We start from the raw sequence: 14,633 nt of genomic DNA on the forward strand, positions 1-14,633 counted from the left end.
TTTAAGATATGATTAAGGAAATCTATCTAAAATATCATTGACATCATTATCGTTCTAAATGGACTATCTAACCTGTTTCATATGATAATTTCTCTTGCTTATAATAAACTCTTGACCGACCACCATTACGTACGTTGACTTACGATCCCACCGTCCTTATTCACCAACCGTTGCAGTAGATTTGACTCTCGTAATTTCTTAACAAAAACTAATTTAGATTTCTAATGAAACTATTTTCATAGTTGAATTAATAATATGGATTCTCGACCGAGTTTTGCCGTAATTTCTGTGAGTCTACATAAAAACAAAAAAACATTTTCATGTGGCAATCAAACGGCTGTGGTTAAACTCACAGCTGTTTTTCTGATCAAATGACGTGGAACCTAACACTTACCAGATAGAAAACTCGAGAATCGAGGGCACTTAAACTAAAGCGATCGCTGAATAACTGCCACGTGGAAAACAAATCTTATTAACTACTATTTCTGTTCTTAGATATTTGATGTTCTATAGAGTTTTAGTTTGTTTCACATAATTTAATTTTTTAAGTTTTTATTTTATTTTTTATTGATTAAAATTAATATATCGTAAACTTTAAGATGTAATGATTAACTGTTTTCTAATACTATTGGTTCAAAATTATTAAAAAATATTTGATATAAAAAAGTAATTGATAAATAATTTAAGAATGATTGCTTATTAATATATATGAAATCTAGAAACGGAGGGAATAGTATCGTTTGAATAATACAGCCACAGAAAACAATGATGTCATATTTACGCCACGTGGATTATGTTATATGGTACTACGTGATATTTTATTTTGATACTCATACGTAAATCTACGATCTAGATTCGTCTCGAGACCAACAACTTGACCCACTCACTTAGCTATTGGTACGTAATTGTCTTTCCCTAATAGATTAATCAAAGTTTAAAATTCATCATTTAAAAGCGTTTATAATGTAAGGTACTACAATTTGAAAGATTTTTAGAAACATTGTATTTGGAACAATGTCGTATGGACCACAACAATTATTTGATAGTATGATTCAACATCAATTCATTTATTTGATCGTTTTATTGCGTTATTGTTTGACATTAGCGGTTCTAAAAATGAATTATAGCAAAACAAAACTATGATAGTGACTTTATGTTTTTTGTTTCTGCGTATTTGTAACAAACAAGTGGTCTATAATTGGTGCATGAGAGGCATGATAAATACTGTTCGTTCGAAGAAACCAGAATACATGCTATAAATAATAAACAAAATATTAAAATACAATGAAATAATTAACATTGAGAGCGTTTCGTTTTACTTGTCGTTTTAGAGTTAAAATTTTGTTTCATGATAGTTGTCGTTTTAGGTTTTCGATGCAAATGTTTGGTGAAAATTCCAGTTTTATCCCATACTGTTTTAATGTTTCGGCCAATAAATTTTTTTATAAAATATATTAATAAAGGGTATAACAGTAAATTTAATGTTTTTTTAATTTGTGTGAAAAAACCTTAAACGACCACTAAAACGAAACGGAGGGAGTAGTATCTTCACGTGAATGATGATCATCAAATAATATAATATAGAATGATAAGTTGATATTGTTTTTTAACTTATTAATCTTAGTTTATATTTTGAATTGAAACAACTTATATATCGTCGGGAAATGATTAGTAGTTATTGTAACGCATTAAATCTAGTCGACACAGTACTTAAGAATATCACTAAACACAAAATCTTACATTAAATTTATAAAGTTATTTATATACCCAAGTCGATGTCACAAGACTTGTAACCAAAAAAAAAAAAAAGTGACTTTTAAGTTGAGAGGAACACTCAACAAAATTCATAAGAATAAAAAAAAAAAAAAAATCATAAGCATATTCCTAAATATATACGGCGACGATATAAACAGAGGCCAATGCTATTTTTAGTGATGAATCCCTAAATACAGAAGAAAGAGAAAGTCCTTAGAGAGAGAAACTTCTTCTTCTACAACAATCTCGAAAAATTCACAAAACGAGAGAGAGAGAGAGAGATTCAAACAAACGAATCAACAGGTGAGAAATTCGAAATCTTTGCGAGCTGGTCTCGCCCAGAATCTCGATTTCTCCACCTTCTCTCTTCTTCATCCTCCAAATCCCTAAAAAAGGTTCAAACTTTCTTCATCAATGGCGGAGAAAATCACAAGAGAAACGTCTTTACCTAAAGAGAGAAGCAGCCCACAAGCTCTAATTCTCGGGAGATACGAAATGGGTAAGCTTCTCGGCCATGGAACTTTCGCTAAGGTTTATCTCGCACGTAACGTGAAATCAGGAGAAAGCGTAGCAATCAAAGTAATCGACAAAGAGAAAGTTCTCAAAGGAGGTTTAATCGCACACATCAAACGCGAGATCTCGATTCTCCGACGTGTTCGTCACCCAAACATTGTTCAGCTATTCGAAGTCATGGCGACGAAAGCGAAGATCTATTTCGTGATGGAATATGTTCGTGGAGGTGAGTTGTTCAATAAGGTAGCTAAAGGTCGTCTTAAAGAAGAAGTAGCTCGGAAATATTTCCAGCAATTGATCTCTGCTGTTACTTTCTGTCACGCGAGAGGTGTTTATCATAGAGATCTGAAACCTGAGAATCTTTTGCTTGATGAGAATGGTAATCTTAAAGTCTCTGACTTTGGACTTAGTGCTGTCTCTGATCAGATTCGTCAAGATGGGCTTTTTCATACGTTTTGTGGTACTCCTGCTTATGTTGCTCCTGAGGTTTTAGCGAGGAAAGGTTATGATGCTGCTAAAGTTGATATTTGGTCTTGTGGTGTTATCTTGTTTGTGTTGATGGCTGGTTATTTACCTTTTCATGATCGGAATGTTATGGCTATGTATAAGAAGATTTACAGAGGGGAATTTAGGTGTCCTAGGTGGTTTTCTGCTGAGCTTACGAGGTTGTTGTCGAAGCTTTTGGAGACGAATCCGGAGAAACGGTTTACTTTCCCTGAGATTATGGAGAATTCTTGGTTTAAGAAAGGGTTTAAGCATATTAAGTTTTATGTGGAGGATGATAAGTTATGTAATGTTGTTGATGATAATGAGTTGGAGTCTGAATCGGATAGAGATTCCGCGGTTTCTGAATCAGAGATTGAGTATTTGGAGCCTAGAAGGAGAGTAGGGGGGTTGCCTAGACCTGCGAGTTTGAATGCTTTCGATATCATATCGTTTTCGCAAGGATTTGATTTATCGGGGTTGTTTGATGACGATGGTGAAGGTTCTAGGTTTGTTTCGGGAGCTCCGGTTTCGAAGATTATATCGAAGTTGGAAGAGATTGCTAAAGTTGTGAGCTTTACCGTGAGGAAGAAGGATTGTAGGGTAAGTCTCGAAGGTTCAAGACAAGGAGTGAAAGGTCCATTGACGATTGCGGCTGAGATATTCGAATTGACACCATCGTTGGTTGTTGTTGAAGTCAAGAAGAAAGGAGGAGATAAAACAGAGTATGAAGAGTTTTGTAACAACGAATTGAAACCCAAGTTACAAAATTTGACAGCTGATGATGTAGTAGCTGAGCCTGTAATGGTTTCTGCGGTTGATGAAACTGAAACCGCGATCGCGAATTCTCCACCCGTTTGTTTCTTGCCTTCTGACACTGAATAGAAGACTTGAAAGACTACAAAGCCAGAGATCATGAGGGTATGTATACGTTTTGATTCTCCTTCATATTGTTCTTATGGGAGTTTTGGGTTTTGTAATCTGAATTGAAAAACAAAAAGCTGCTTAGGGTTGGTGAGATTTAGAATCGAATTATGTAACACTATGTTTCTGTTGGAGAGAGTTGTTAGAGAAATTGAGTTATGTTTTTTACTAACCTTTGAGCAGTTTTTTTTTGTAATGGGAGAATTGTAAACAGTTTCACATAATCAGATCTTTGATATGTATAAAAACAATGAAATAAATAAAAGAAAGTTCATTTCTTCTTCTAAAAAAAATATCCACTTTTTGATATATGATAATTGGTTTTATTTTTGTTTTTGGTTTGTCTTTTAATTTGCTAAAATGGGTAAGAACAAGAAGAGAAGAATGTTCTTGTTCTTTTATTCTTGTTGATTCTTGAGCATTTTAATGGTGGGAAATTCTGATGGTGAAGTTTATTTTTGTATGAGGAATTTTATTTATTTGTGGGTTAAGAAATTGACAAGAACCATGTGAAGTGTTTGTCTTTGTGTTACTGTTCTGCAAGTTGGTTTTGAGTTGATAGCAAAATATTTGTCTCTTTATGGGAAAATTATTATATTTGTAAGATTTGACAATCACGGATACAAAAACTGTTGTTTCTTGATATGGCCAAGCTTTGCTCGATTTACATGCGAGTGTAAAGCATATATGTTGGTGATGACTGATGATGCATTGATGATATAACAAACTCTTAACTTTTTTTGGATATTTTGTTTGAATGTGCTCAATCATCATCTGTCTTTCTTTATTTTTTCCCCTATGTTTATTTCTTTTTCTTTCATTCCTGATTTTTTTGGGGGGGAATAAGAAAAATATCAATATTTGGGATTTTTGTGTCTTAGAATTAGTTAATACTAGTGAAAATAAAAATGTAACTTGTTGGAGGAAATAAGAAACATAAAATTGTCTCTAATATTAAAGCGAAAATTTAAATTTTCCCCAATGAAATAAGGACTATATAAAACCAAAAATAAAATGCAATTGCAAGTGGTGAGTCTGGTGACCTAATTTACCAGCACGACCCACATGCCCCATTAAAGCCCATATGAAAATGTCTTTTCTTTTTTAGAAAAGCTTTAAATTGCATATATAACAATTACTATAGTGGTATAATGTGTCAATGTCCCTTTAATATAATAATTATAAATATATGTACAGATAAAACAAGAAATAATATAAATATCTTGTTGTCTATGAACAAAGTTGTTGTGTCATGTGTGAGTGGGTGATTTGGTATCATGAGTTTCGGCTTAAACTCTTTTTAAGTTTGCATAAAACTTTAAGCCAAAAAAATATTTAGCTCTGAGATTAGTTGGACGCTAAAACGATTCAAACATTCTATGCTAATAAATATACATAGTATGATAGCAATTCATATTTATGTTAAATAGAAACAAGAGATGGTTAGGCGTTTTGCAGTCTCCATCTCGCTAGCGTGTTGGGGAACAAGGTGATGTAGTTACCACGTAATCCTTTTACTCGATTCGGGAGATGTAGATGTCACCTTTTTGTAACCTTTGGAGTCTTTGATTTGTCTGATTCATAAGTATCTCTCCATCTTTTTGCCCAATTGTATATACCGTTTTTACTTTGGAAAAATAATCTAAAAACTAAAAAGGAATATTCCAATGATATAAAGATTCAATACTGCCAGACAAAATTCGAATTGTCAATTTACACTTGTTTTGGTTAGGTGTTCAACGTATTTTAATGAAATATTTAAAAATTTATATACTAAATTCTTCTAAAATATTTTTGTAAACTACAAATGTTTACAATTACAGTAGAGTTAAAAGTTATATTCCTGAGTCATTACATCTAAAATATAATAGAAGTTCTTTAAGGAAATATAAGACAAAAACTAAAAAATCAAGTTGGCCAAGAAAATTTACTTACCATTTTAGTAATTTGATAGCGAACAAACAGGATGGTGTTTAGACCGAAACCATCACAATTTATTCGTATATTTATAAAAAAAAAGAAAAAAAAGGAATTCGAGTCTCTTGATAAAACCTTGTTTATTCGTTATATAAGACAAAAGCAAAAGCTTATGCTTGCATCATCTCGAAACTAGTCGAACTCTCATACACATATTACACATAAAGACACTTAGACACGATCGATCTTATATATGATCTCTACTTAGACAAATATTACACAAGTTATATATATTCAACTTCAAACTCACACTTACATCAACAAGTGGCTGATCTCTTTGACTTCTTGGTTCCTGCTCCTCCCGTGGCAGCGGCTGCATCCGTACGTGCACACCCAAAACGTCTCTCTTCTCTAACTCTTCCCCACTCGTGCAATGATATGTGTAGTCTTTTACCGGCGAGCAAAAACTCAGCGGCTTGAACCGGAGTAACAACCTCCACGATTTTCCTAAGCGTCTCAAACCTTAGCTTATCAGCTTCCGTCATTAAAACCGCCATCCCCTCCTCGTGCTTATCTAAAGCATCCTCCACCAGCATGTCACCATCCACCAAATCCGTGGCGTAAGCCGCGATGGCGATAGGCATATCCGCAACATCCTCTTGCAGATTCGCCGATTTCTTTGTTATCTGGTCTTCCTTCTCTATAACCTGTATATGCAAATCATTGATTTTTGCAAGCTGCGTCGCGTTAAGATCACTCATGGAACCACCTTGGTTTTCTTCGACGTTTTCATCGACCTTGAGAAGATACTGAGAAAGCTGCGTTTCAGCTTGGGATCCACAAAGAGAGTAAATAACTCTTATGAAAGACGAAGGACGACATCCTCCCATCCATAGTAAACCGTTCTCTAGAGAAGAGTTCCACGACGGTGCAAAGTAGCTAGAGCAGCTTCGGCGAGAGAGCTCGGATCGTTTTTCGGTGTATTTTTGGAAGTCATTGACGATTTTACCAACGAGTTCTTCAAGCTTGTGATCGTCTTTGGATCGATGACTCGTGAGTGCTTCTTTGAGATCAACTATGTGTGTAGCTTGTACACTCATCCACTCATAGTAACATCCTTTTTGAAGTTGTTCAATCCCACAACTCGAAGAACTAGTCGCCATCTCTCTTCGTTGGTTAGTTCGTGAATATATTTTAACGTTACTCCCTCTATAGTCTTATATACATTGGATTGGTGCATGTATGCATATCTTTTTATAATATAGTGTTTTAAGTTTTTTTTTTTTTTTGTCGTCATATAGTTTAAAGTAAAAAACTGTAATTGTAATTATAACAACATGCATATGATGGTTCGTGGAAACAAGATACGATGGGTTTTTGAAAAATCGTGGTTTAAACCTTTCTTCAATGGAAGTTTCTCTTTAATAATAATAATTAAAAAAAAAAAAAAAAAAGTTTCTCTTTAATAATTTTAGACGGAAGCAGACAAAATGGCACGGATGAATACTAGACTACTAGTGAAAAAAAAAAAAATATATATATATATATATATATATATACTAGACTACTAGTGCTTGACAAAATCATTTTGGACCTATTTCACTTTGAAAAGTATATCAAAGATACAAAATATCCCCCCGACATGAAAAAAGATACAAAAATATCTTCTTTTGTAGGAGAATTCCGAAAATAATGGTTAAACAAACATACATTAATATAATGTTCCAAAGTACGTATTACTTTGAGCCTCATCATAGTTTATTTTTTTTTACCTTTTTTAATTAATATAAACTCATTTGATGTTAGACTATATATATACCACGTGGTATTTAAAATGATGGTTTACATGATTTATCTCTAAATTTAATTTTATTATTAGACTTGCAGTATCAATATATATATCATAATAGATTTTTAATTCAAAATGAGTGGACATTAACTCATTATCATATATACTTTTTATATAGTATATTTATTATGTAACAATAGGATTTAGACTCTCCGCGACAAAAATATTTCAAAAAAAATTTAAAGAAAAATATATCAAACGAAATGTCATAATGAATTGAGACAACAAGTTTCAAAACAATTTATTTTTAAAAATTAATAAAGATATATTTTAATAAATATAGATTTTACAAAAAAATATGATAAAGAGACGTAAACTCTTTATCATATTATTATTAAGGTTTTTAATAATAGAAAATATAATATTATGGTAAAAAAATGCGATAATAAATAAAAAATATTTAACAAAAAGTTATAATAAGTAGACATAATTTTTTAATTTTAAATATAACTATATAAATATATTCATCAAAATATTACAATAAAAAACGTAATATTTTAAATTGTATTATGTTAAAAAAAGACAATCTTCGAAAAATTTAACAAATAACCAAAATCGATAATTATTTAGAAAAAAATAATAATGATATAGATAACAAAGTATTACATGTATGCTAAATAGCAAAAATGTAACTTTTTATGAAAAATATCAAATAAAAAGAAATAATAAATTTACACCACTTTTTCGTTTTAAAATATATATATAGAGTTAAAAAAACATGAAAGTTTAAATATAAAAAATTATTTGTAAAAACAAAATTAATGAAACCAAGTGTTTGTGATAAAAACACGAATAAAACATGATGACAAGATAATACTATAAATGAACAGATATAACTTTAGTTTTTTTTTTTCAAAAAAAAAAGCTTCAGTTAATGTTCTCAAAAATATATTACAAAAGGCAATGTTGCAACGGCTCATCAAATATACTTAAAGTTGTAATAATTCATCAAATAAACTAAAGTTGTAATGGTTCATCAAATATATCTAATATTATAACGGTTAATCAAATAAACCAAATGTCACAACGGTTCATCAGATAAGCCAAAATATTTATTGGTTCGTCAAATAAACCAAATGTTACTATGTTCTATTAAACTGTACCAACATATTCATTTAAATAGTAATCAAAAATAAAAATTTGAATAAGAACTATAACCAAAAGAGGCTACCGTAGATATCATCTATAGTAAAAGTTGCAATCGTTTGTCAAATATACCAAATGTTGCAACGGTTTGTCAAATAAACTAAAGATTACAACGGTTCATAAAAAAAAATTATAATAATTTGTCATATAAACCAAATATTACAACGGTTCAATTAAACAGTTATAATTTTATTTAAATACATTTTAGTAACTAAAATTGAAATAATAGTTTATAAAAAGTTACACCGAAAGACATAATTGTAGATAACTAAATGTTATAACGGTTTATAAAATAAACCAAGAGTTGCATTTGTTCGTGAAATAAATTAAATATTAAAATGGTTCAACTAAACAGTTGCAACCGTTTACGAATAGTTACGATAAAAAAACGCAAGCGTAGAAGATATTTATTCGGATCACAACTTTCTAAAAAAATTCAACCGTAAAATATAGTTTTAGTTTTAAAAAATTAAATGTTTTAACTATTTATAAAATAAATAAAAATTACAATTGTTTGTTAAATAAAGTAAATGTTGCAATGATTCAAATTGTTTTATGAGGTGTTACGATAAATAAATGCAACCGTAAAAATATTTATTCAGATTGCAACTTTTTGAAAAATATTCATTCATTTAAAATTACGTCTCATATTATATATATAGATTTAAATTTTGGTTTTTTAACTAAAATTTAAGCTAACAATGCGATAAAAAGATACGACCGTAAATATTTCAACGAAGAGATGCGATAAAAATATACAACCACAAAAATAACCGTAAATATTTAAACGAAAGGGTGCGATAAAAAGACGCAATCGTTTAGAGGAGCAAAACACATTTGTTGAGATTGCTATTATATATATATATATATTTGATTTTAATTAGATGAGATGGTGTACTTACCCGAACAAATTAAAAAATACGTTTTATATCTCAACAAACATATAATATATTTTTCAACTTCAACGCCAAAATAATTTAAATAAACTAGCCAGACTATCAATTTTGAACGTAAAACTACATTGACTTAAATTCATCCGTTTATTTTCGCTCACTTAGACGATATGATGACAATGAGATATCATTTTATCTTAATCAAATGACCTGTTTTGGTCATTAAGTCCATAAACTGAACGGAACGACGTCGTTTTGGTCATTTAAGTCACTAAACTGAACAAAACAACGATGTTTGTCAAAGACGAAATAACATTGGTAAAAATAAAATGCAACTTTGTTATCATTGTATTGAGTTTATGAACTCAAATGACCAATATAACGTTATTCCTCGTCGCTCTCATGTCGTCTAAGTAAGTGAAAACAAATGGTTGATTAGGTTTGTTTAAATCAATGTAGTTTTAAGCTCAAATCAACCGTTTAGATAATTTATTTAAACATTTTTTAATTTTGAAATTAAAAAATATATCGTTTTTGTTGAAATATAAAAACGTACCCAGCAACTTGTCAGGTTTAAATACAACATTTTCCTTTAATTAGACGTGAGATTTTAATATATTTTTTTAAATAAGTTTTGACGATCAGAAATCAATAAGATTCTTTTAAGCTCGTAAAATAGCTTCTTTATCAACTTGCAGAACACATGTAATCGGTTATGCACTATACATAAGTAATGAGATGGCTCAAGAATCCTTGCCGCGACAAGAACACGGCTTGGATTCTAAGACTCGCTTATCAAGCCTCGATGTACTACATTTGGAAAGAAAGAAACTCAAGACTTCATTCCTCCTCCTCCAAGCCGTCCTCTGCGTTAATCTTAGAGATCAAGAGCATTCTACGATGTCATCTTGATCCCTTATCTAGAGCTCAGAAGATTGTTCTTCCTGAGCCTTCTCTTTTGGTCACTTGGTTTGGTGTTTTCCAGTAGATTAATTGATGTAATCTCTGTTTGTACTGTAGGTCGTCTCTCTTTTGGAGGATCACTGTGTAATTCCCTCTTTTATTTAATGAAAAGGTATGAGTTAAAAAAAAAAAAAAAAAAAAAAAAAAAAAAAAAAAAGTAATGAGACTTGGAGTATACGAGTGATACAAATAGAGAGTAGGATCATGATAATTTTTAGCTAGAATATCAGCCGTTGGTTACCTTGGAGCCGAAGCATATTTGACTTCAAATCTTTCGTGCCACAGCCAAACGTCTCGTAACCAGTTGAAACAACCAAAGCTCTCTTTATGGACTAACGAAAATGAATACTCGTTTTAACTATAGTTCATTTAACTTACTGTTAGACATTGTAGCTGTTAAAATACAAAGTTCAATAACATTTCATTTTATGGGCTTACCGCTTACACAACATTGATAATCCATATGTCAATAATGAATATTCGAGTTATATAAAGATCCAACAAATTACCAATTGCCAAATTTATTGGATGTCCCGAAGGGACACCAATTATCAACTACCACTAGTTTTGTTTTAAGTTTTTTCACGTATTTGAATGAAATATATAATTTTCAAATTATTTATAAAGTTTAGAAAAATTTTAATTTTATTTTCCAGGAATTTTTTATAACTAGAGTAAACACTATACTCTTTGCATCTAACAAATACCATAGAAATTCAATCAAAACAAAACATGAAAAATCAAGTAGGCAAGGGGAAAAGAAAAAAAAAACAAATTTTAATCTTGCATGAAATGTAAAAATATAGTATTTAGTAATTTGATTGTGAGAAAAATAATTCAAATAAAACAAAAAAAAATCAAGGAATTTAGAGCGAAACAATCACGACTTATTTGTATTCATAAAAAAAAAAGTCCTCTATTGATTTTTTTTGTAGCTTTTGTTATTCGATATATAAGACAAAAACAAAAGCTTATGTTTGCAACATCTCAATACACATGAAGACACTAAACATGACCCGTGTCCAGAGCCGTGCCTAGAGATTTAGAGAACGGAAGCGATATTTAAAAAAAATCTCATATCTTCTAAATCAAAATTTTCAAAAAATATCATTATCTTATATAAACAAAAACTAGAGTAAAATTTTAATTTAAAATGATTATTTTTTTAATTTCTTTCTTATAAAATCACTAAATAAACTTTTCTCATTTTAAACCTATATTTTAATAGAAAAAACAGCCAAAGAAATATCAACGGTAAAAAAGTTCAAATCCACAATTAACTTATGATACCAATCGGCCATGTATTATTCTAAATTTAATGGTTACTTTTAATATTTACTTATCTTAAAATAAAACTTAGTAACTATTTGATCTACAACATCATGTTTGGATACTAAAATTGGACTTAAATTACTATATAAAAAAATTAGTGAGCCATTGAATTGTTTAAGAAAAAAATTGGCCGGAAGCGAACGTTTCTTTTTTCACAATATAGGCACGGACCTGCCCGTGTCTACACTCTAATTAGACAAATATTACACATATTATATGCTAAATACACACACTCACTTCAACAAGTGGTTCTGTCTGACTTCCCCGCTCCGCCTCTTCCGACGGCGTCGTCCCCTACTCCTCCACAAACATCTGCTCTAGCTCTTCCCCGGTCGTGCAACGAAAAGTGTAATCTTTTCCCGGCAAGCAAAAACTCCGCCGCTTGAACCGGAGTCATAACCTCCACAATCTTCCTAAGCGTCTCAAACCTCAGTTTATCAGCCTCCGCCAGTAAAACCGCCATACCCTCTTCATGCTTATCCAAAGCATCCTCCACCGCTGCATCACCATGCACCACCACATCCGCGATTGGCATATCCGCCACATCGTCTTGAAAATTCGCAGATGTCTTCGTAATCTTGTCTTCTTTCTTTATTACTTTCATATGCAACTCATTGATTTTTTCAAGCTGTGTCGCGGTAAGATCACTCATGAAACCACCATGGTTTACGTCAAAGTTTTCATCGATATGAAGAAGATTTTGAGTAAGCAGAGTTTCGGCCTGGGATCCACAAAGCGCGTATATAAGTCTAATGAAAGAAGAAGGACGACATCCTCCCATCCATAGCATACTGTTCTCTATAGGAGAGTTCCATGACGGTGCAAAGTAGTTAGCGCAGCATCGGTGCGAGAGCTCTGATCGTTTTCTTGCATATGTTTGGAAGTCATTGACGATTTTACCAACTAGGTCTTCGACTTTGTGATCGTTGTTTTGTTGACACATGAGTGCTTCTTTGAGATCCTCTATGTGTTTAGTTTGTAAACCCATCCACTCATTGTAACATCGTTCTTGAAGTTTTTCAACTCCATAACTTGAAGATCTTTCCATATCTCTCTTATTGTTTTTTTGCTGCAGGTTAGTTATTAAAACGTAATTCCCCTATGGTCTTATATACATTGGATCGGTGCATGTCTTTGTATTTTCTTAATAAGACATGTGTAGATTAGGTTAATACAGATGTAGTTTAAAGGGATGGATGTATGGCGGTACGTGTAATCTACTACGCGGTGGGCTTTTGTGAAATCGTGCTTTAAACCTTGATTAAATTGGATGTTTTCTCTCTTGGTTTGTGGATATTTGATTATTTATATGGAAACGGACAAAACGTGGATGCATATATATACTAGTGCCTGACAAAATTGTTTTGGACATACTTCACTTTGAAAAATGAATTAGAGATATATAGATCATATCTTCTTTTGTGGATTGTTATAACCATGGTTGGCCATCGAATTACAACATGAGTGATATATTCGAAGGGACGATTTTAAATTTATGGAACACCAATCAAAACAAAACGAAACAAATTAAGTTGCAAAGAAAAAAACATTAAATTTAGGGAAATGAATCAAAACAAAAGAAAATAACCTAATTAAATTGACACCCCTATTCACAAGTACTCATTACATTTAAAATTTATGGAAAACCAATGAAATCAAAACAAAACAAATTAAGTTGGAAAAAAAAGATATCTATTTAAGTTGGTCAAAAGAACATATCTATATCTATATCTTGCATGCAACGTATAAACCCCTGTTCTAAAAATCCCCGCCTAGACCCGATTACTCCCCGCTTAATCGCTAGGCCTACCCTGTCCGCCTCGATTAATGACTAATCCCCTAAAAAATCAGTAACCCGATTATTCTCCGCCTAATCCGATTATTCCCCGCCTAATCCGATTATTCCCCGCCTAATCTTACATACCCCGATTATTTTTAGATTGCCAGTATAAAAAAACTTTTTATTTTTGTTATTCAATCATTTGAATTGGGAGTTTGTAATGTTTTACAATAATTTATGTTCATATTTTAATAAAAATCATAAATATTTGTCTCAAAAATACATTTTTATTTGTTTACTGCAATTTTAAAAATAATATTGGATTAATATGTTTTAAAAATATTAAAATAACCCTAAAACTAATCCCCGATTAATCCCCGATTTTAATCCGATTTTCCGATTAATCGCTAGGCCCATGCCGAGCGCCCGACTAGCGCCTAGCGATTTTTCAAACAAGGGTATAAACTAATATTTTCGTAGCTCCGACAATGAAAAAAAAAAACCCAAATAAACAAAAGAATCATGGCAAAAAAAACTTCTCTGTACACAAAGAATTAGGCGTCTCTTCACTTTGGAACTAATGTTACTCCGATCCTTATGTAATAAGACAAAAGCAAAAGCTTATACATGCATCATGCCTGTACACATAAAGACACATGACATGATCTCATCTCTACTTAGACAATATATATCTAATATACGTACGTCTTGCGGCGGTTGCATCCTCCGCACGTGCAAATTAAAGTAGCTTGAGCAGCTTCGGCGAGAGAGCTCGGATCGTTTTTCGTTGTATTTTTGGAAGTCATTTGACGATTTATTTTATCAACGACTTCTTCAAGCTTGTGATCGTCTTTGGATCGATGACTCGTGAGTGCTTCTTTGAGACCAACTATGTGTTTAGCTTGTACACTCATCCAATCATAGTAACATCCTTGTTGAAGTTGCTCTCTTTCTGTATTATTATTTTTCGTTGGTTAGTTCGTGGACGAAATTTAAACGTTACTAGCTCTATTGTCTTATTCTTATATACACTGGATAGTTGCATGTGTGTATTTGTTTTTATTTTATTTTCTTGTCA

The 14,633-nt window shown here is 31.6% G+C and overlaps 3 protein-coding genes across 3 annotated transcripts; 1 reads left to right on the forward strand and 2 right to left on the reverse strand.

Moving 5' to 3' along the window:
* The first annotated feature begins 1,931 nt into the window (after positions 1 to 1,931).
* Positions 1,932 to 3,968, forward strand: LOC9306098 (CBL-interacting serine/threonine-protein kinase 12). The gene has a single exon (XM_021019415.1). It carries the CDS (start codon positions 2,170 to 2,172, stop codon positions 3,634 to 3,636), a length of 1,467 nt encoding a protein of 488 aa, XP_020875074.1. The 5' UTR covers positions 1,932 to 2,169; the 3' UTR covers positions 3,637 to 3,968.
* Positions 3,969 to 5,780: 1,812 nt separating this feature from the next.
* On the reverse strand, positions 5,781 to 7,015 carry LOC9304053 (protein DOG1-like 3). The gene has a single exon (XM_002869981.2). The coding sequence runs from the start codon at positions 6,753 to 6,755 to the stop codon at positions 5,910 to 5,912; it is 846 nt and encodes a 281-aa protein (XP_002870027.1). The 5' UTR covers positions 6,756 to 7,015; the 3' UTR covers positions 5,781 to 5,909.
* Positions 7,016 to 11,955: 4,940 nt separating this feature from the next.
* LOC9306099 (protein DOG1-like 2) lies at positions 11,956 to 13,300 on the reverse strand. Its single transcript, XM_002869982.2, has one exon. The coding sequence runs from the start codon at positions 12,821 to 12,823 to the stop codon at positions 12,014 to 12,016; it is 810 nt and encodes a 269-aa protein (XP_002870028.2). The 5' UTR covers positions 12,824 to 13,300; the 3' UTR covers positions 11,956 to 12,013.
* Positions 13,301 to 14,633: the final 1,333 nt, after the last annotated feature.

The sequence above is a fragment of the Arabidopsis lyrata genome (genome assembly GCF_000004255.2).
Source record: "Arabidopsis lyrata subsp. lyrata unplaced genomic scaffold ARALYscaffold_7, whole genome shotgun sequence".
Taxonomy (NCBI): domain Eukaryota; kingdom Viridiplantae; phylum Streptophyta; class Magnoliopsida; order Brassicales; family Brassicaceae; genus Arabidopsis; species Arabidopsis lyrata.

Coding starts and splice junctions, on each gene's coding strand:
- LOC9306099 (XM_002869982.2), bottom strand. CDS start 12,823: ATGGAAAGATCTTCAAGTTATGGAGTTGAAAAACTTCAAGAACGATGT.
- LOC9306098 (XM_021019415.1), top strand. CDS start 2,170: ATGGCGGAGAAAATCACAAGAGAAACGTCTTTACCTAAAGAGAGAAGC.
- LOC9304053 (XM_002869981.2), bottom strand. CDS start 6,755: ATGGCGACTAGTTCTTCGAGTTGTGGGATTGAACAACTTCAAAAAGGA.